The sequence below is a fragment of the Bubalus bubalis genome, chromosome 6 (assembly GCF_019923935.1).
Source record: "Bubalus bubalis isolate 160015118507 breed Murrah chromosome 6, NDDB_SH_1, whole genome shotgun sequence".
In the NCBI taxonomy this organism is placed as follows: Eukaryota; Metazoa; Chordata; class Mammalia; order Artiodactyla; family Bovidae; genus Bubalus; species Bubalus bubalis.
Genome location: NC_059162.1, coordinates 44,394,020 through 44,417,606, shown reverse-complemented (window position 1 = coordinate 44,417,606; position 23,587 = coordinate 44,394,020). Strand labels below are relative to the sequence as shown.

The 23,587-nt window shown below is 39.8% G+C and overlaps 1 protein-coding gene across 2 annotated transcripts in view; it reads right to left on the bottom strand.

Annotated features, from left to right (window-relative positions):
- The window catches only part of PLPPR5 (phospholipid phosphatase related 5), a 148,709-nt gene that overhangs the window by 47,988 nt on the left and 77,134 nt on the right, over positions 1–23,587 (bottom strand). For both annotated transcript variants that reach the window (XM_044944651.2, XM_044944652.2), the window contains exon 4: positions 9,139–9,315. In XM_044944651.2, the coding sequence (XP_044800586.1) occupies positions 9,139–9,315 (177 nt within the window). The remainder of the gene's footprint in view (positions 1–9,138; positions 9,316–23,587) is intronic.

Below are 23,587 nucleotides of genomic sequence, written 5' to 3'. Positions count from 1 at the left end.
ATATACACAGACAAATGGAAGTCATTAGATGAAGAACAGATTTAACAGTGGCTACTGAAATTAGTATAATTGCTTTTTATACTAATTTTGGTTCAGAAAACTCTGAAAGATATTACCAGTTATCTCTTTGCCTTAATTGAGGGTCAGGACAACACCACTGAAGCAGCTAAGAATTCACATGTGAAATATTTAAATGCCTAACACATAGCAGATATTCATTAAAGCATCTATTAACATAATGATTACTCTTCATTACTGTTATTATTTAAATTATAAGGAAGGAAATTATCATATCTTCCTTAGAATCATATTCAAATATTTAGTAAGTCTTGTCTGGTAACATTCACAAATATGAAATTGACTTCCTATTAGAAAAATGCTCATAGGAAATAGCAATAGACATGGTTTTGAGGCTGAGTCTTCATGTTCTGTTCTTGGACAGTCCTCTGGGTCTCAGTTTTCTCAATTTGAAAGTGAAGAGGTTGTGACAGATCAGCAAAGTCAGCTCCATTTCTTTGGTTGTCAAAGGTATGAAAAATTCAACAAATGTTCAAAATAAAACCCAAGATGTGCCCATCTCCTGACCCTACTCCAAACCTTGATCTTCTTCTGGATCTTCTCAAGGAAAGGTAATTCCCCCTCATCCCCAAATGCAGTTGCATGTGGCTGAAAGCTTGAACACCTCCTGTACTCAACCAGTCACTCAATTTGTTCAATTCTTCCTTCTAAAGATTTCTATTTCTTATATCTGCCTTGTTCTATCTCTAACACCAACTCCAAAGACTAAGCAATCATCATTACTTGCCTGAATTCCTGCATGGCTTTCTCAAGACTAAATCCAATCTTGACTCCCTCCAATCCCTCTCTACAAAGAAGTGAGAATGGTCTTTCCAAAATGCAAATTTTATCATGTCGACCTCCTTAAAGCTATTTTGTGGCTTGGCTTCTCATTCCTCTCAAAATGTAAACTCAGGTCCACCTTTCAGCCTTCTTTCTCTATTTTGCAAACACCTTCTGTTTCCTTTCACTTCCTTTTGTTTGGAATACTCATCTCCACTGCCTTTGGGCATCATATCTCATTCATCTGTGATATCTCATTTCTGCATCACCGCCTTATTAGTCTTCCTTGATCCCAGGCTGTTTTTATTTGCTGGCAAGGACCTGTGATTCTTTTCTCTGAAATACCTATCTCTATATGAAATTATATATATGCAAGCATAGCATTTTGGTTGATGTGATTCTCTTCCAAGGTTATCAGCTCCATGGAAGCAGACATGCTTCTTTTCCTGATCACTATTCTATTCTCAGTGCCAGGTGAATGAACAGATTAATAAATGAGCATGAATCCAGGATAAAAATTCTCAAAGTTTCTGATGTTCCTACATAATTGAAAGTGACTTTCTTTAGAAACATTCTATTTTTACATTAGTGGTTTCTATAATTCTACTCTCTCTTCCAAAAAATAACACTAGTAATAAGTCACCATTACATATAAATTTTTGTTTTCTTTTTCCAGTAGTGATAATAAATTAATCTGATCCATTTGTGATCAGTTTGCCTCTTCCTTGTGGCAAATAAAACATCTCTGCTTGTATGGGGTTACGTTCATGGGCTCTGGGGTCAAACAGGCCTGGGGCTTAATCCTGGCCTCTTTTATTTACTAATTCTGTGAGCCTAGGCAAATTATTTAATATAACTAGATCTGTCTGCTTTATCTGCAAAACTAGGACAATAATAATTGTGTCTCACCATGCGTGAAGATTAATTGAGTTAATGCAGTAAAGAATACTCAAATAACTCTTTATTATTACTATTAGGAATATGCATGATAACCTGACAAGCTCTTGCTTTGGTCAGTAAACTTGAATTATCCTGCCTGATACTGTAATATCCATCTTTCTTGCAAGTACTTTGAAGTGTCCATTTTTATAAAATAATATGAATCAATCTACAATAATAAAGTCATCAAAGGTGAAGAGTATGGTATTCATAGCCTTCTCTGTACCATGCAATTGACTGACTTGACTACATTTGTGATTTCACTTAACCCTCAAAAGAGCTCTGGGAAGTAAATAAAACAGTTCATTCATTCATTCATCAAATATCTCCTGAGAACTTTCTATATAACACTGGGAATATACAGTGATGAAAACAAACACCATCTCTCTAAGTGGTTTACATTCTAGAGGGTTTGAGAGCAAAAGACAAAACTCAAAATATTATACGTGGTATACTAAAAGTTGAATCGTGCAGTGGAGAAAAGTGAATAGGAAATGAGGAAAGGAGTCCGGGGGAGAGGTAGTCACTTTAAGTACAGTTCAGGGGAGGCCACACTTTAGGAATAATGAGGAGCTACGTGGGATGGTCAATATCACATTGAGGAAAACTGGCAAAAAAAAAAAGTGGCAACAGCAGGATTCAATCTAGGTTTTTCTGACTCCCACACCTGTTTTGTTCTCTGAAATATACACAGGAGCATTCCAGCAGAGGCAATGTGCAGGCTGGACAGGGTGTGTGACAGAGGAAGAAAACTGACTGGATTCCAAGTGTGGGATTTCCACTGAAAAAAAGGGAAACATAAACTTGACCAGGAGGAGTGCAGCCGGATTCTGGAGGATCCCAGGAGCCCAGTGGAAGTGTCTGGTTTAATCCAGCTCGAAAGAAGCTTGGTTTTCTGTTTGTTTTATTAGCAATGAATTATATTATCATGTGTATGAAGCAGCATGCAAGGCATCTGGAGGAGAGTCTAAAGTGAGAAGGTAGCTAGGAACCAATAGATATAGAAGAGGTAAGCAGTTAGATCTCTACAATCAAGAAGTGATGGTCAGAACAGCAAAGAAATAAGACATGGGAGAAAGATTCTATAGTGGAAACGAGCTTCACCTAGATGAATCACCGGGTATGGGGATGGATGAGGGAGGAGAGTGAGTCAAAGGCGTATGCTAGACATTGGATGTGGGTGACAGGGGACACGAATGCCTTGAACCGACATACAATGGCTTGGAGTAGGTTAGTGTTAATTTTATCTTGGAATCATCTTAGTGATCTGCACACACTGCAGAATAATTGAAAACACTCCAAGATGTTGCAAGCCAGAGCTGTAGTCACTGCTTGAAATAAATATTCCACTTAGTTGCCCAAATAAGAAACTCGAAAATCATCATAAATTGTTGTCCACTCATCCTCATCAATTCCACTGTTTCATCAACTACCAAACCATCCCACCTCCAGCCAGCCTCCCCTTCCTCTGTGCAATCAGAGGCCCATCCACCACTTCCCTGGATCTGCATAACTTGTCTCTATCCTCACCTGGAGCTTTATTTTCCAGAAAACATATTTTTAAAGCACAAATCTTATCACAGAGTAAAAGCGTCTGAAAGTAAACAATCTCTCATTTGTAAAATTTTTTCAGTCATCCGTGTGGCCATGCACTGAACATACACACCATTTCGTTTACACATTATCAATCTGTGTAACAATCCTTCAAGGAGACTGTAACCTTATTTAACTCCTTATTACCAAATTCAGACTTAAATTGAAGAAAGTAGGGAAAACCACTAGACCATTCAGGTATGACCTAAATCAAATCCCTTATGACTACACAGTGGAAGTGAGAAACAGATTTAAGGGACTAGATCTGATAGAAAGAGTGCCTGATGAACTATGGACGGAGGTTAGTGAAATTGTACAGAAGACAGGGATCAAGACCATCCCCATGGAAAAGAAATGCAAAAAAAACAAAATGGCTGTCTGAGGAGGCCTTACAAATAGCTGTGAAAAGAAGAGAAGTGAAAAGCAAAGGAGAAACATAAAGATATAAACATCTGAATGCAGAGTTCCAAGGAATAGCAAGGAGAGATAAGAAAGCCTTCCACAGCGATCAATGCAAAGAAATAGAGGAAAACAACAGAATAGGAAAGACTTGAGATCTCTTCAAGAAAATTAGAGATACCAAGGGAATATTTCATGCAAAGATGAGCTCGATAAAGGACAGAAATGGTATGGACCTAACAGAAGCAGAAGATATTAAGAAGAGGTGGCAAGAATACACAGAAGAACTGTACAAAAAAGATCTTCACGACCTGGATAATCACCATGGTGTGATCACTGACCTACAGCCAGACATCCTGGAATGTGAAGTCAAGTGGGCCTTAGAAAGCATCACTACAAACAAAGCCAGTGGAGGTGATGGAATTCCAGTTGAGCTATTCCAAATCCTGAAAGATGATGCTGTGAAAGTGCTGCACTCAATATGCCAGCAAATTTGGAAAACTCAGCGGTGGCCACAGGACTGGAAAAGGTCAGTTTTCATTCCAATCCCAAAGAAAGGCAATGCCAAAGAATGCTCAAACTACCGCACAATTGCACTCATCTCACACGCTAGTAAAGCAATGCTCAAAATTCTCCAAGCCAGGCTTCAGCAATACGTGAACTGTAAACTTCCAGATGTATAAGCTGGTTTTAGAAAAGGCAGAGGAACCAGAGATCAAATTGCCAACATCCGCAGGATCATGGAAAAAGCAAGAGAGTTCCAGAAAAACATCTGTCTCTGCTTTATCCACTATGCCAAAGCCTTTGACTGTGTGGATCACAATAAACTGTGGAAAATTCTGAAAGAGATGGGTATACCAGACCACCTGACCTGCCTCTTGAGAAACCAATATGCAGGTCAGGAAGCAACAGTTAGAACTGGACATGGAACAACAACTGGTTCCAAATAGAAAAATGAGTACGTCAAGGCTGTATATTGTCACCCTGCTTATTTAACTTCTATGCAGAGTACATCATGAGAAACGCTGGGCTGGAAGAAGCACAAGCTGGAATCAAGATTGCCAGGAGAAATATCAATAACCTCAGATATGTAGATGACACCACCCTTATGGCAGAAAGTGAAAAGGAACTAAAAAGCCTCTTGATGAAGGTGAAAGAGGAGAGTGAAAAAGTTGGCTTAAAGCTTAACATTCAGAAAACTAAGCTCATGGCATCTGGTCCCATCACTTCATGGGAAATAGATGGGGAAACAGTGGAAACAGTGTCAGACTTTATTTTTTGGGGCTCCAAAATCACTGCAGATGGTGATTGCAGCCATGAAATTAAAGGATGCTTACTCCTTGGAAGGAAAGTTATGACCAACATAGACAGCATATTAAAAAGCAGAGACATTACTTTGCCAACAAAGGTTCATCTAGTCAAGGCTATGGTTTTTCCAGTGGTCATGTATGGATGTGAGAGTTAGACTGTGAAGACAGCTGAGCCTCGAAGAATTGATACTTTTGAACTGTGGTGTCAGAGAAGACTCTTGAGAGTCCCTTGGACTGCAAGGAGATCCAACCAGTCCATTCTAAAGGAGTTGGTCCTCGGTGTTCATTGGAAAGACTGATGTTGAAGCTGAAACGCCAATTCTTTGGCCACCTCATGTGAAGAGTTGACTCATTAGAAAAGACCCTGATGCTGGGAAGGAATGGGGGCAGGAGGAGATGGGGACGGCAGAGAATGAGATGGCTGAATGGCATCACCAACTCGATGGACAGGAGTTTGGGTAAACTCTGGGAGTTGGTGATGGACAGGGAGGCCTGGCATGCTGAAATTCATGGGGTTGCAAAGAGTCGGACACGACTAAGCGACTGAACTGAACTGAACCTTATTTAAAGAGGAAGAAACTGAGGTTAGGTAAATTGCTTAAGGGCACAAATTGAGTAGATAGTGAGGATGAGATTCAACCAGACTTTTTCTCTGTTTCAACTGTCTGGGAGCTGACAGAGGCTTCTAAATCACCTACATTTTTAAGCAAGAGCCCAAATCACTGTCATAGCACACAAGGCTCAGGGTGTCCCCTGTGTGCTTCTTCATTCCCCTTCGTGTCACCCATCTTGGACGACTGGTATCATTTCTGGGTGCCAGATGCATACTGTGCCTTTGGCCTAGAATACATTAGGGGCTTCATACATGCTTATTTTATGATACATTTCATATTGCCAGTGCACTGTCCTCTTTGCCCTTCATTCCTTATGCCCCAAGCTACACCTGTCTGCTTTACAAACTCTTCAAGTTTATATATTGTCTCTTCTTTCTGATTTGTCCCTAATTCAAACAGAGTAGATCTCTTGAGTATATGTACCATACATCTAGCATTACGTTCATCCTCTATAGAACTCTTCATGTCCATCTCATCCCACCTGACTGCAATCTATTTAAGTACCTGGACTGTATCCTTTTCATGTACTTATTCCCAGTACCAAGCACAATGCCTGGATTAGAGTAGGGTCTCAGTAAATGTTTGTTTCATGAAAGAAGAAAAAGAGGGAATGTTTGAGGGAATAGACTGGCCATTACTGTCTGACTCCAGAAACAGATTCCCAGAGAAGATAAGTCATATTTATGACCCCTTTGCAGGCCCAGTTAAAGCACTTTTGTCAGATGTAACTGCATTTCAGCTCCATGGGTCTGGAACATCTTTGCTGGCACCTCATCAGGCTACATCTTCTCCTCCTATGGGTATAGGAGGAGACCACTGTATAAAGCAAAACATACTTTTACACTGACACATTAAAATCAGAAACACTGTTTTTATGCATAAAAGCTTGTTGAAGCCATTACATGGTTAAAGCACTTCCATATGACCTTTTTATAAGGTCCTTTCCCTGGATGCATGGGAATGTTTGAAGGGCCCTATGGAAGGTTCTGAATATGTGCAGTAAGAGGGTCTTGAGCTCAAGGGGGACCCCTAGTCCAATTCATCATTCCCCACATGGTTCTCAGATGAGGAAGCGAAAGGAAGTTATGAGTGCTCTAGACTTAACCTTGCAAGGTATTACGATGTTCACTGGCAGTCAAGGGAAGATGGCCACAGGCACAGGAGGAGATGAAGCCTGATGAAATACCAGTCAAGATATTCCAGACCCACGTAGTTGAAATTCAGTTACGTCTGACACTGGTGTTTTAATGCTTCAACTTTTGGCATGCTGCTTGCTGTGCCTATGATTATTTTCTTAGGATTTATGTGAAGCATTTTTTGTTTGTTTTATAAAAAGTCAGCCTGTTTCAACTGTCATAAGTGAAAGCAAGGGAAAGGTTTGGGGCCATGCTTGGGTCCCTGTTTGCATGAGGCTACAGGATATCTCTGGGGGTGGGGAAGGTAAGCCTAAGTTTCCAAGGGACCTTGGACACAGCAAGGAAAGGCATCAGAAAGAAAAATAGCAAATGGTCTAGAAAAGGCTCAGGGTATAGTCATTACTTTTACCACAAGAAGTTCTAGAAGAAATAACTTATATAAAATGCCCAGCACATAACAGTGAGTAAATCATTGGTAGCTGGAAAAGTCTGTATAAGCTTTAACGTACTATTATAAACTAGTGAAAAGAAGCTGAAGAAAGAAAGTTACTCCTGAGAAACAATTTAAATGTAATTAAAATATAAACTGTTTCTTGCAATGTGTCAATGCAAAAGTACGTTTTGATTTATTCAGTAGTCTACACCTTTTTCCATCTAGGTAAAATGTTACATCGGGCTTCCCTGTGGTTCAGCAGTAAAGAATTCACCTGCCAATGCAGGAGACATGGGTTTGATCCCTGGGTCAGGAAGGTCCCCTGGAGAATGAAATGGCAACACTCTCCAGTATTCTTGCATGGGAAATCCCACGGACAGATGAGCCTGGTGGGCTATAGTCCATAGGGTCACAAAAGAGTTGGACATGACTTAGAGACTAAACAACGACTACAACAAAAATGTTGCATATCCATACCTACAAAGGATTAATTAAGTCTAAAGCCGAAGAACCGATGCTTTTGAACTGTGGTGTTGGAGAAGACTCTTGAGAGTCCCTTGGACTGCAAGGAGATCCAACCAGTCCATCCTAAAGGAGATCAGTCCTGGGTGTTCACTGGAAGGACTGATAGTAAAGCTGAAACTCTAATACTTTGGCCACCTGATGTGAAGAGCTGACTTATTTGAAAAGACCCTGATGCTGGGAAAGATTGAGGGCAGGAGGAGAAGGGGACGACAGAGGATGAGATGGTAGATGGCATCACCGACTCGATGGACATGAGTTTGGGTGAACTCCAGAAGTTGGTGATGGACAGGGAGCCCTGGCGTGCTTTGGTTCATGGGATCACAAAGAGTTGAACATGACTGAGCAGCTGAACTGAACTGAAAGCCAGACTGAAACAACTAAACCTACAGAACTAAAATTTACAGAAATGGTCCAAGGAGATTTTTATCACAGAAGTAGAGACGGCAGGCTTGCCTCATTAGGAGTCACTGTGTGTGCTATTCACTCCCTGGCAAAATCTGATTTGAGTGATATTGCCTTGGAAACTCTCCATGGGTTTTCAGTCACTGAAGGCGACTGGTTCATCTCACAAGTGAGGTTCACCTGTTATCAGGTTCTGGGACTTGGCAGCTCAGGAGAGGGCTGTTTGGAGGCACCAGGGCACTTTGGGAAACTCTACATACTTCAGGACGCTAAGTGCCCTGAGGAAATTTTTTAAACATTCAAATAAACCAGTCTTAAAAACCTATTTGTAGGGAAGGAATGGAAATGCAGATGTAAAGAACAGACTTGTGGACACATTGGGGGAAGGATAGGACAGGACAAATTGAGACAGCAGCACTGACATATACATGCTGTCATGTGTAAAATAGTAGGAAGCTGTTATACAACATAGGGAGCCCAGCCTGGTGCTCTGTGATTACCTAGAAGGGTGGGATGAGGGGGCTGGGGAGGGAGGCTCAACAGGAAAGGGCTATGTGTGTGTGTGTATATAAATTATGATTGGTTTGCATTGTTGTACTACAGAAACCAACACAATATTATAAAGCAATTTTCCTCCAATCAAAAAATAAATTCAAAAGAAAAAAACATCTAGGGAGGTATGAGTGTTTTTTTAGCCCCATTCCACTTTGCATGAAAATATTCTCTTCACTTTTAAATGTAGAAAATACGCACTTTTCACCCCAAGCCTGACTTTAGGCAGAACAAATGAAGGAGAAGAAAGAAATGAGTGATTTACAACATACGTATTTCCATTTCATAGACCACCTTTCAAAAGCTAAACCCAGTGATTCACACCTGTACTGTCTACTAGGTGGTTATACACATTAATTAAGAGACAAATTATATGTAAAGAAATTTGTACTTACAAGAAATACTGCTATAGATATTCCAACCAGAAAGCCTGCTATCACATCAGACCAATGATTTCGATATTCTGCAACTCTGTTGAGTCCAGTAAGAAAGGCCAAACACATTAAGCCTAGGCATAAAACGGGCTTAGCAAGTCTTGTTCCTTTGGCTTTGATTGTGTTGGTAATGTACATCTGAAATAGCAAACAAAAAGCATGAATGTATTTCCTTGATATACACCTTATACATGTATCTGTACACACATATTTATAGGAACAGATATATTTATATAATTCAAATAATTAACTACAGTTTATAAATTTTTTGAAGAAGTTTCTTAGAAGTAGAGTTTAAAAGTAGTGATTAGTTAATTGTACTTACCTTATATTGAGTAATGGTCAATTCTTATGTAACATTAATCATTTAAGATATTGAGTTGCAGACATTCCAAGTCACTTTTCATAAACTTTTAATTACTTACTCTCATTTTATCTGAATTTACATTTTATATAAATACTATTGGAAAGGGAAAACTAATGAATGTTTCTAATGTTTACATCTGTGTATACCAAACTGAGAGGATGAACACTTTATAAAAGGGGCTTCTCAGGCGGCTCAGTGGTAAAGAATCCGCTTGCCAATGCAGGAGATGCAGGAGGTGTGGGTTTGATCCCTGGGTTGGGAAGATCCCCTGGAGGATGAAATGGCAACCCACTCCAGTATTCTTGCCTGGGAAATCACATGGACCGAGGAGCCTGGTGGGCTACAATCCACAGTATTACAAAGAGCTGGACAGGACTGAGCTACTGAGAGTGCACGCATACTTTATAAAAATCAAACTTGTGAGCATATCTATAAAAAACAAAATCAAGTGGATTTCACTAAATAGATTTACTTGGAAAAAAGAATTTAAAGTTCATTACAGTACAAACATTTACTTTTATGCTGTTATCTGAAATTGTGAAAATACTTTTAACAAATTTTATCAACCAGTATAAGAACAAAAAACCCTTAATTATATGGGAGAAATGTGTCAGTTAAACCAAAATAAGCAGTAAACACCTACATTTTTGGCATCTTCATATATGCTAATGAAGAACGTGTAAGTGTCAGCTGGTTGCACAGAATGAAATCTTTTCAAGTTGCGAGACACCATGTCAAGAAACGCAGTTCTTCCCCAATCTGATTTATTTTGTATCTCTGCTGCTGCTGCTACTGCTAAGTCACTTCAGTCGTGTCCGATTCTGTGCAACCCCAGAGACGGCAGCCCACCAGGCTCCCCCGTCCCTGGGATTCTCCATAGCTCAACTGCTCATAATTTCCTATATGCATTTCTATCGAAGTGAATCTGTTGACTGTGAAGGAAATGTGTCAGTTATTTCAAGTCACCGTGTGTGTGTTTAGTTGCTCAGTTGTGTCCAATTCTTTGTGACCCCAAGGACTGTAGCTTGCCAGGCTCCTCTGTTCTTGGGATACTCCAGCAAGAACACTGGAGGAGGTGGCCGTTCCCTTCTCCTGAGGAATCTTCCTGATGCAGGGATTGAACCCCAGTCTCCTATATTGCAGGAGGATTCTTTGCTGTCTGAGCCACCAGGGAAGCCCCTATTTCAAGTCACTAGTAATTATTAAAGAGATGGCTTTCACAGTACAATAAGTTTTTATGACATTAATGTCAGAATCTGATACTGATAATATAGTCAGAAAAATACTTACAAATGCATATAACCACTTGCCTATTGTCCTCAGTTGAATAAAAAAAAATATATTTGACTAAGAGATTAAACCAAAATCAGCACTTAAGCTTTTAGCCCATGGCAGCCATTCTTGGATGCTATGAAATTCAGTAATTCTTTTTTCTTTTTTTTTCTGAGCAAAGTTTGTAGCCCTGTTAGCTGCCAGTACACACTATGAATATTTAAACAGTTCATATGATACAAGGTTTCTATCTAGCCAAGTCCTAGCCTTTTGCAAACTATCATAGGTCTCAATACTCTAGAAAATAAATTTAAAAAGCTGGATTATCTTCATTTTGGCATATGACCTTCAGAGCTACGTCTGTGTATTCTAAGCCTGTGCTTAGAAAAGCTGAATAATCTCAATTAAGAAGAATAAGTAGACATGAGAGAGAAATAGGAGGAGATGAGAAGAGAAAAGGATGCTTTTGCCATTCCAAGAGAATATATTAAAGAGATCTGCCCACATGAGTAACAAGACAAGAATATCACACCACTTCAGGTTTCCAGTGATGCATCTAGTAGAGTAATTTCTTATTTGACTTACTCATATAAACAGGGAGTGAAATTTAAGCTGCTAGTGAGATTTTCTGACTCATTACTGACTTCTTACCTTTGCATTTCTTCATGTCTGTCAGAACACTAAAAGACAACCATCCTCATTAAAACAAAATGAATATGAAATGATAACTGAATAATATTAATATGCTAATAATTATTAGAGCTATGATTTTCATGAGCGATGTCTGTTCAAGACAATGCTCTAAGCATTTTACTTATTAAGTCCTCAAAATAACCGTAAGATATCATCATTACCTTCATTTGACAGATAAAAAAATTGACTCAAGATAAAGCTTATTATAAAGAATACACAATTTGACTATTGAGGGTGGTACTTGTGAGAAAGAGAGATGTCAAAAGGAAGTAAGGATAGAGCATTGTGGTGCCTCCAACCTTCCTTTCTCTCTTGATTAATTTCTTGCCTGGAAAAAAATGGCCAGCGGACATAAACTAAGTATCAGTGAATGCAAGAGAAATTAAATTAAAAACAGGGGAAAGAAGGCCACCAGAGCACATAGGGGTGAGGCTACATCTGTACTCTACTATTAGAGAGAAGTAGGAAATGGTATAAGTGTGGTTTGTGTAGAAAATCTTCTATAGAATCTATATGACTTTGGAAAGTATTTGCCTTCTCCTTCATCTCCAGAGGCCACCTCAGATAGAGCTCAGGCCTTACTTGTCCAAGTTGTGTTGGCTTATTAGTAATCCTTGAGCTTGGGTTATGATCCTCTTAAGTTTCTCTTAAATTTCAATTCATTCCTAAGTTGTATGACTCAAGAATTGTTTATAAGCAGCCCCAGGATACAGCCTGGTCACTATGCAAACTCATGAAGGAGCTTCTATAATAGGAATAGCCTGGGATTTCGCTCTTCTTCCAACAGATCCCCACTTACTGTCCAGAACCAGAAGAGAAGAAAACTGAATGCAAAGGGTTATGAAAGAAGGGTGACATTCGTTCAAATACTTTCAACTTTAAAGTGGATCATAATCCTTCATAATGCACAGATTTTTTTTCACTTGGCATGGATGTCACAAAAGAAAATTTTCAGTTTTCACTTATACATACTAGAAAACTTTCTGGTTCCCTAGTACTTATGAATATGACTGCCTTTTAACCAGTCTAATTGTGTTATCCTTACAGAAGTTCTATTATCCCTAATTTGCAGAAAAGGAAATTATGGCATTAGAAACTATTAAGCAAGTTGGATGCAGGACAGAATTGATTATTTATGCTCTATTGGTTTTTAATTCACTTATGAAACCATCTAGGTTAACCAGATGTCAAAACGTAACTAAAATAAAACACAAACAGAAGGGTGTATGATTTGAGCAGGATGGTATCTGTTCAGTCCTCAGTGGATGCGCGCTACCTTATAAGCCAAGCCATTTAGCCATAATTGGGCAGTTCTTATTCATCGATCCCACAAATATCTATTTGCACAAATGCAGAAAGCCAAAACTGCTCATTTGCTATCTGCTAATAGCTGGGGTATATTCTTCAACACCTTTTCCCTTGTTTCAACATTGTATACAATAATTGACACATATATAAAGGGGTTTTGCTTACTTGAGTGCTTTTACTAAAATATAATTACAAAGCCCAGGCTTCCCTGGTGGCTCAGACAGTAAAGAATCTACCTGCAATGCAGGAAACCCAGGTTTGATCCCTAGATTGGGAAGATCTCCTGGAAAAGGGAATGGCTACCCACTCCAGTAATTTTGCCTGGAGAATTCTATGGACCGAAGAGCCTGGTGGGCTATAGTCCATGGGGTCACACAGAATTGGACATGACTGAGCAACTTAACACTTTCACTTTACAATCACAATGCCCGTGTCATGTAGTAATGTGAATGGACACAATTGTAAGAATAATCATTGATCTCTTGGGTAAACTGGGAAAGCACTGTGTAATTTTAAAAACAATACTATTATAAAACAAAAACAAAAACACAAATGTTTGTGTTAAGCACTTACTATAAACCTGAAACTGTTATTCAAAGAGAAGCCAGAAGGATGAGCATGAGTTCTCAGTGAAGAGGAAGTGGGGGGAAAAGTTGTCCTAGACCCAGGTAGAGCACCAATGGCCCCCTATATGTCTCCCAATACCTGCATCATCCCCACAGCACTCACTGCAACACATGGTTTATACTAACTTGTTCCCTTCACTACACTAATGCCATACAAGCCAGATCTGTGTTCTGTACTGTAAACCTTGTGCTTAGTTAGTACTTTGCCTGAAACACTGTAAGCACTTGAAATAAATATTAAACTAAATAAAAGAGGGAATAAATGAAAAATGCAAAGGTACAGGAGAATGAGCATGGAGTATGTCCCTCATAGCATTTGCCACTATCTAAAAATCATGTTCTCTATTTTGTGTATGTATGCTTATCTGTTGCCTCTATGAGAATATTCCATTAGAGTAAAACCTCTGTCCATTCACAATTCTACCTGAAATTCATTGCTGTTGTCATGGTTTAGTCACTAAGTCAAGTCCAACTCCTTTGTGATCCCGTGGACTACAGCCCACCAGACTCATCTGTTTATGAGATTTCCCAGGCAAGAATATTAGAGTGGGTTGCCATTTCCTTCTCCATGGGATCTTTCCAACCCAGGGATCAAATCCGTGTCTCCTGAATTGGCAGGTAGATTCTTTTACCACTGAGTCACCAGGGAAGCCCACTTGAAATGCACAGAACTCCTTTTACATAGAAGGTAATCAAAAATGTTGAATGAGTGAATGTATAAAAGGCATGCTTGGGGAAAAGTGAATTTTTGAACTTCTGTCAGAAAATACACATCACTATCAGAAAATGTCTTGCATATGCATTTGTTTACTTGCTATTGTCCTTCTCCTCCTGTCTATCTCATATTGCCTGAATAAAAACTTGAACTTTCTATCACAGAATGGACCTGTGATAGAAAGAATATTAGCTCTCTAACAATGCTGAAGCTCTAATCCTGGGAACCTGCAAATATGTCACCTAATCACATGAGTGTTTAAAAGTGGATAACCTTCCCTAGCTTTAGTCAGAAAGAGACCTGAAGATGCTATGCTATTGTCTTTGATGATGGAGAAAGGGAGCCACTAACCAAGGAATTCAGATATCCTCTGAGATCTGGAAAGGTAAGAAATAAATTCTCTTTAGAGCCTCTTGAAGGGATGCAGCCAGGCTGAAACCTTCAGTTTAGCCCAGTGAGACCACACTGGACTTCAGATCTACAGAACTCTAGGGTTATAACTTTGGGTTGTTTTTAAGCCCCTATGTTTGTGGTATTTTGTCATGGTTTAAAAAGAAAACTACTATAATGAATCAATATCTGCTTCATGTGTGAATGAATAAATGGACTGGAATTTGTAAAAATGACCTATAAGAGAGAACTGTGGCCCAGTGATTAGATCACTTGCTCTAGAATCAAAGAGTTTTGAGTTGAGTCCCAGCTCTGCCAATTACTTAAACAAGTTATTCAACCTATTTTGAACTCGTAATGCATAAAATAGCTGTGAAAAGAAGAGAAGCGAAAAGCAAAGGAGAAAAGGAAAGATATAAACATCTGAATGCAGAGTTCCAAAGAAGAGCAAGAGGAGATAAGAAAGCCTTCTTCAGTGATCAATGCAAAGAAATAGAGGAAAACAACAGAATGGGAAAGACTAGGGATCTCTTCAAGAAAATCAGAGATACCAAAGGAATATTTCATGCAAAGATGGGCTCAATAAAGGAAAGAAATGGTATGGACCTAACAGAAGCAGAAGATATTAAGAAGAGATGGCAAGAATACACAGAAGAACTGTACAAAAAAGATCTTCACGACCCAGATAATCATGATGGTGTGATCACTGACCTAGAGCCAAACATCCTGGAATGTGAAGTCAAGTGGGCCTTAGAAAGCATCTCTACAAACAATGCTAGTGGAGGTGATGGAATTCCAGTTGAGGTATTCCAAATCCTGAAAGATGATGCTGTGAAAGTGCTGCACTCACTATGCCAGAAAATTGGGAAAACTCAGCAGTGGCCACAGGACTGGAAAAGGTCAGTGTTCATTCCAATCCCAAAGAAAGGCAATGCCAAAGAATGCTCAAACTACCACACAATTGCACTCATCTCACACGCTAGTAAGTAATGCTCAAAATTCTCCAAGCCAGGCTTCAGCAATATGTGAACTGTGAACTTCCTGATGTTCAAGCTGGTTTTAGAAAAGGCAGAGGAAAAAGAGATCAAATTGCCAACATCCGCTGGATCATGGAAAAAGCAAGAGAGTTCCAGAAAAGCATCTATTTCTGCTTTATTGACTATGCCAAAGCGTTTGACTGTGTGGATCACAATAAACTGTGGAAAATTCTGAAAGAGATGGGAATACCAGACCACCTGACCTGCCTCTTGAGAAATCTGTATGCAGGTCAGGAAGCAACAGTTAGAACTGGACATGGAACAACAGACTGGTTCCAAATAGGAAAAGGAGTTCGTCAAGGCTGTATATTGTCACCCTGCTTATTTAACTTATATGCAGAGTACATCATGAGAAACGCTGGACTGGAAGAAACACAAGCTGGAATCAAGATTGCCAGGAGAAATGTCAATAACCTCAGATATGCAGATGACACCACCCTTATGGCAGAAAGTGAAGAGGAACTAAAAAGCCTCCTCACGAAAGTGAAAGTGGAGAGTGAAAAAGTTGGCTTAAAGCTCAACGTTCAGAAAATGAAGATCATGGCATCCGGTCCCACCACTTCATGGGAAATAGATGGGGTAACAGTGGAAACAGTGTCAGACTTTATTTTTCTGGGCTCCAAAATCACTACAGATGGTGACTGCAGCCATGAAATTAAAAGACGCTTACTCCTTGGAAGGAAAGTTATGACCAACCTAGATAGCATATTCAAAAGCAGAGACATTACTTTGCCAACAAAGGTTCGTCTAGTCAAGGCTATGGTTTTTCATGTGGTCATGTATGGATGTGAGAGTTGGACTGTGAAGAAGGCTGAGCGCTGAAGAATTGATGCTTTTGAACTGCGGTGTTGGAGAAGACTCTTGCGAGTCCCTTGGACTGCAAGGAGATCCAACCAGTCCATTCTGAAGGAGATCAGCCCTGGGATTTCTTTGGAAGAAATGATGCTAAAGCTGAAACTCCAGTACTTGGGCCACCTCATGTGAAGAGTTGACTCATTGGAAAAGACTCTGATGCTGGGAGGGATTGGGGGCAGGAGGAGAAGGGAACGACAGAGGATGAGATGGCTGAATGGCATCACTGACTCAATGGACGTGAGTCTGAGTGAACTCTGGGAGTTGGTGATGGACAGGGAGGCCTGGCGTGCTACGATTCATGGGGTCAAAAAGGGTCGGACACAACTGAGCGACTGATCTGATCTGATGCATAAAATGCAAATGATAGAAATATTACCAGGCAGTGTGGAAAGAATTAAATGACATAATACAGGTAAAGTACTTAGCACAGCGATAGTGCACAGTAAGCTCTTAGTACTGCAGGGGTTCAGTCACGGTCAGATTGGAGAATACAGCAGGACCCAGACTGACTACACTACATGTTGCTGCAGAAGTGCCTGGTGAGCACAGATCATCGGGGCTGTGGCAGCATCGTGGCTGAGCATGAAAAACCCACATATCTCTCTTGCTTTCATACTTTTTCACTTTTTCCTTATGCTATTTTGCCATTTTCCCTCCCTTTCATGTTCTCTTCATTAAAAGATCCACTAATTATTTGCAGGTAATTATCATGAACTCTCTTAGCCTTTGCCTTTTCTTTACTACAAACTAAAAGACCTTGATTTCATCCATCCATTTCTATATATATTTCTTTATATATAAGGGCTCAGATGGTAAAGAATCCACCTGCAATGTGGGAGACCTGGGTTTGATCCCTGGGTTGGGAAGATCCCCTGGAGGAGGAAATGGCAACCCCACTCCAGTATTCTTGCCTGGAGAATCCCCATGGACAAAAGAGCCTGGTGGGCTACAGTCCATGGGGTTGCACAGAGTCAGACATGACTGAGCAACTAACCACACACAAAGTGCTTTATACACGGTGCAGTAAGTGTATATATATATATGGTTTCAAATGATAGTGAATATAGTTTCCTGTGCTTTACAGTAGGTCCTTGTTTATTTTTAACATAGAAGTGTGTATATGTTAATTCCAACTTCCTAATTCACCTTCACCATCACCCTTCTGCCAACCACTTTGGTAACCATAGATTGATTTTCTATATCTGTGAGTCCATTCCTGTTCTGTAAGTTCCTCTATATCATTGTTTAGATTTCACATATAAGTGACATCATATAACACTTGTCTTTCTTTTCCAGACATACTTTACTTAAAATAATAATCTATAGTGCTGCAAATGACATTTCATTTATAATGGGCAAGTAATATTCCATTGTGTTCATACACCACATCTTCTTTATCCATTCATCTGTCAGTGGACACTGAGGTTGTTTCCATGTCTTAGCTATTGAAAATAGTACTGCTATGAAAACTGGGGTGCACACCTTTTCACATTAGTTTTCTCTGGATGTATGCACGGGACTGGGATTGCTGGCTCATATGGTAACTCTATGTTTAGTTTTTTAAGGAACGCCCATATTATTCTTCATAGCAGCTGCACCAATTTACATTCCTACCAATAGTGTAGGAGGGTTCCCTTTTCTCCACACACTCTCCAGCATTTAATATTTGTAGACTTTTTAATCACCACTATTCTGATTGGTGTGAGGTGACACCACATTGTAGTATGGATTTGCATTTCCCTCGTAATTAGCAATGTCGAGCATCTTTTCATGTGCCTGTTGGCTATTGTATGTCTTCTTTGCAGAAATGTCTTCTGGCCATTTTTTTTCAACTGGATTGTTCTTTGATATTAAGCTATATGAGTTCTTTGTATATTTTGAAAGTCAATTCCTTGTTGGTAGTATCATTTGCAAACATTTTCTCCCATTCCTTAGGTTGTCTTTTCATTTTGCTTATGGTTTCCTTTGTTGTGCAAAAGCTTTTAAGTTTAATTGGGTCCATTTGTTTATTTTTGTTTTTATTCCATTACTCTAGGAGATGGATCAAAAAAATATTGCTGCAATTTATGTCAAAGAGTGTTCTGCCTATGTTTTCCTTTAGGAGTTTTATAGTGTCCAGTCTTACATTTAGGTCATTAATCCATTTTGAGTTTATTTTTGTGTATACTATTAGAGAATGGTTTAGTTTCATTCTTTTACTTGTAGCCATCCAGTTTTCCCAGCACCACTTATTGAAGAGACTGTCTTTTCTCCATTATACAGTCTTGCCTCCTTTGTCACAGATTAATTGACCATAAATGAGTAGTTCATTTGAATTGCACCCTATAGTCTTACTCATGGAACTACAATTCACAATCAGGTTAGAACTGGATTCTTTAAACTGATATCCAAGTATTGACTACTTTGATTAATACATCCTGAAAAGCAACAGATTTTTTTTTTTTGGTTTTGTTTTTTTAAATAACTACACAGCATTTCTGGTCATATTGTTTGTAGTCCTCACATGGACCAATGCCCTACCAAGTTCCTCTTATCCTAGATTCCTGGAGTTGTTTTAAAAAAAAATCAAATTTCATAATTGTTTTCAAAATAGCAGTTCAACTTGTCAAAATCCTTTTGAACTGTGAGGCTGACATCTATCAAACTAGTTCTCCTTCTCTCAGTTTCTCATTAGTACATACAGATCACCAATAACAAGACAGGGTCAAGGGTGGAATTCCATGACGCTCTACTGGAGACTTATTCGCAAATTGGTACAGAGACACTGAACAAAATATGGAGTGTTCACTTATTAAGTCAGGTGTGCAGTGACCTAAAGTCTTATTATTGTATCCAAACTTATCTATGATCATAAATTTGCCAAACTGCAATGGAAATGTATCTGATGGGGTAATAGAACTGCGTATTAGAATGGAGCTGTGTAATTCTATTGTAATAGAATTGTGATGAAAGGTAATGTGATGGTGGAAAGGCCATGGACTTTGTACCAGATTTGTGTTCACCTAATTCAGAGTTTTCAGAGTTGTGGGGGGAAAGTGCAATAAATGGTGGTGTATTGAAGTCATACTTTAATATACTACAGCATAGGTTGTATGGAGCATGCATTTACTTCCCCCCACCCCACAAACTGACCTAAACTTTATCACGGGCATCCATCCCACATTGGAGAGGAATGGAATGGGGGGGGGGGAAACCTGAATAAATGCTCAGTTGTTCTGAGTTTCTCACTGTTCTCTTTATGGCAAAATACCCAGTTGGAAGCCTTCAAGACTGCATGGCTGAGGAGAGGAGGCGATCTGGCCACATGGCTGTCCTGCTGAACGGCCTCCCCTGACTTCCCTTTAGCTCAGATGGTAAAGAATCTGCCTGCAATGCAGGAGACCCTGGGTTGGGAAGATTCTCTGGAAAAGGGAATGGCAATCCACTCCAGTATTCTTGCCTGGAGAATCCCATGAACAGAGGAGCCTGGCAGGCTATAGCGCGCAGGGTTCAAACAGCTGGGCACGACTGAGTGACTAACACTTCTACTGCACCGTGCTTCTCCCACGGGTCTCCTGAGGCCTCCCAACCACTGTGAATGTCCCTGTGGCCCACCCTGATGTGGTGCATTTAGGCTCGCACTCTGGTCCTCAGCACATCCCCTTCTGGCCTTGGGGCTTTCTGCCCTCTCTAGCTTGGATGCAGCTTCTGCGGCTCCCAGAGAACCATCTGCTCTGCTGCTTGACCCACCTGCCACAGGGCTGCCCTGAGGTTAAGCTCTCCCAGTTTCATGGCAGAAAACAGACATAAGCCCATCTACTTTCCATCTTCTCTTCAACCTTTCTGGAGTATCTGTAATCTGGTGGTCAACTCCCTTCTAAGGGTTTCTAAACCAAGGGTGCTCACCCAAATACTTATACCTGCCATTCTACCCTTTTCTCTCCTCCAGTCCTCCCACTTCTTGGCGAAGAGATGGCACCATCCACTCCCAGGTGTGGTTGCACCATCCTTTTTATATTATACTCTGTGTACTCTCTATTTTTATTTTGTAATAATATATACAAATCTTCAAATTTTGCTTTTGGTGTGTAAAGGTAGCTTTGGAATTTAGAAATTCCTGTTCTCTTAGGACAAATGAGACTTGACTCTTGAAACCAAACACCACCTTCCTTTTCTGATCGGTACTGGCCCATCTCTCTCTTTTTTCAGTTTTATTGAGGAATAGGGTGGCATAGTGGTAAATAATTCACCCACTAATGCAGGAGATGTAAGACACAGGTGATCGATCTCTGGGTTGGGAAGATCCCCTGGAGTAGGAAATGGCAACCTACTCCCAGTATTCTTGCCTGGAGAATCCAATTGACAGAGTCATCTTGAGGGCTACAGTCCATGGAGTTGTAAAGAGTAGGACCCAACTGAGGGACTGAGCACACACACACATTGAAGTATAATCAACAAATTTTAAAAATGGATATATTTAAGGTATACAACATGATGTTTTTTTACATATGTTTTTTAAGGGAAGAATTGATTGAAACTGCCCATCCTGGCCAGGCACCATATTAACTATCTATATGAGTTATTTTATGACAGGAGGTCCTGGTAAGGAATATGGAACTAACAAGCCACCACCAAACAGAAGAATTCAAGAATTAGGGAGGATCAAAAGAAGACACAACGTGTTCTACCAACCTCCCAGAATCCTCCTTGCTGGAATCCATCTTGGCTGAGCAATGCGTACACCACCAAGAAGGAAGGCCCCTGAGCCGGAATGACCGGCCAGAGACAACCTGAAAACTCATCCTATTATGATAAAACTCAAGACTGTGAACCAAGTGGCAGAGCAGTCCTGCTGAGTTCCCTCACCCTGCTGTTCTCTGCTGGGGCGCCCCTTCCCCAAAAAGTCTCTTTTTCGTTAGTATGTGTGTCTCCTCAGACAATTCATTTCTGAGTGTTAGACAAAAGCCCACTCTCAGGCCCTGGAAGAGGTCCCCCTTTCTGCAATGTGAGAGAAGTAATCACCACAGGCAAGCTAATTAACATAGCCATTACCTCACATAGGTACCATTTTGTGTGTATGTGTGTGGTGAGAACATCTAAGATCTACCTACTCTTTAAGCAAGCTTCAAGTCCACAATACAGTATTGTAAACTATAGTTACAGTGCTATATATTAAATCTGTGTGGTATGTATAGATATAATACTATTCAGCATTAAAAAGTAGAAAGTCCTATCATTTGAGATAACACAAATCAACCTGAAGGACATTATGCTAAGTGAAATATGCCAGTCAAGAAAAGACAAATATTGCAAGATCTTACCCATATATGCAATCTAAAATAGTCACTCATACATGTGGAGAGTGGAGTGGGGGCTTCCAGGAGTTAGAGGACAGGAAACTGGAGGAGAGATGTTGACCTTTCTCTTATGGCATGTTCTTCTCTGAGACACTGAATAACAGATGAGAAATCCTAGAGCTATGTTGTACAATATAGAAGCCACTAATTAGAACTATTGAGCACTGGAAATATGGATAGAGGGAAAAAAGGACTGCATTTTTTAATTTAAATTTTAAAACTGGCACTTGCTTTGATTATTAGAAAACTTTTAAATATATTTGGAATAAATTGGTTATGTGCTCGTACTTTTACACTGTAAGTTTTATGAAACCTAAATAGAGAGCAAATACTTAAGATGAAAATGTAGTATCAGAACTGAGATGTATTATGAGTCAAATAGACCCTGAATTTTGAAAATTTTGCAGAAAAAGGAATGCAAAATATTTCATTAATACTTTTTATATTGATACAGGTTGAAATGTTAAAATTTGGACATACTTGGTTAAACAAATTATATTTCAAAAATTAATTTAACTTTTTGCTTTTTAAAAATATGACTATTAGGAAATTAACAATCATTTATGTGATTCATTTGTATTTCTACTATCTAATGCAGACCTAGACAAGAGCACCATGATCCAAAGGAAATGAAAACTATATCAGTTAATATTCAAAAATATTGTCCTCATTTCAGCATTTATTGCTATCTTATTAATTTATTTATCATATTGGTTGGAGTTGGGCACTGCACATAAAATCATTCTTTAGGATACTTGTGCTCTGTCCAACAATAGTTATCTATATCTTTTCAGTTCAGTTCAGTCCAGTCACTCAGTCGTGTCTGACTCTTTGTGACCCCATGAACCGCAGCACGCCAGGCCTCCCCGTCCATCACCAGCTCCTGGAGTCCACTCAAACCCATGTCCATCGAGTCGATGATGCCATGATCTTATCCTCTGTCGTCCCCTTCTCCTCCTGCCCTCAATCTTTCCCAGCATCAGGTTCTTTTCCAATGAGTCAACTTTTCGCATGAGGTGGCCAAAGTACTGGAGTTTCAGATCAGTCCTTCCAATGAACACCCAGGACTGATCTCCTTTAGGATGGACTGGTTGGATCTCCTTGCAGTCCAAGGGACTCTCAAGAGTCTTCTCCAACACCACAGTTCAAAAGCATCAATTCTTCGGCACTCAGCTTTCTTCACAGTCCAACTCTCACATCCATACATGACCACATGAAAAACCATAGCCTTGAATAGACAGACCTTTGTTGGCAAAGTAATGTCTCTGTTTTTTAATGTGCTGTCTAGGTTGATCATAACTTTCCTTCCATGGAGTAAGCATCTTTTAATTTCATGGCTGCAATCACCATCCGCAGCGATTTTGGAGCCCAGAAAAATAAAGTCTGACACTGTTTCCACTGTTTCCCCATCTATGCGCCATGAAGTGATGGGACCAGATGCCATGATCTTCGTTTTCTGAATGTTGAGCTTTAAGCCAACTTTTTCACTCTCCACTTTCACTTTCATCAAGAGGCTCTTTAGTTCTTCACTTTCTGCCATAAGGGTGGTGTCATCTGCATATCTGAGGTTACTGATAATCTTGATTCCAGCTTGTGCTTCCTCCAGCCCAGCATTTCTCATGATGTACTCTGCATATAAGTTAAACAAGCAGGGTGACAATATACAGCCTTGACGTACTCCTTTTCCTATTTGGAACCATTCTGTTGTTCCATGTTCAGTTCTAACTGTTGCTTCCTGACCTGCATACAGGTTTCTCAAGAGGCAGGTCAGGTGATGTGGCATGCCCATTTCTTTCAGAATTTTCCACAGT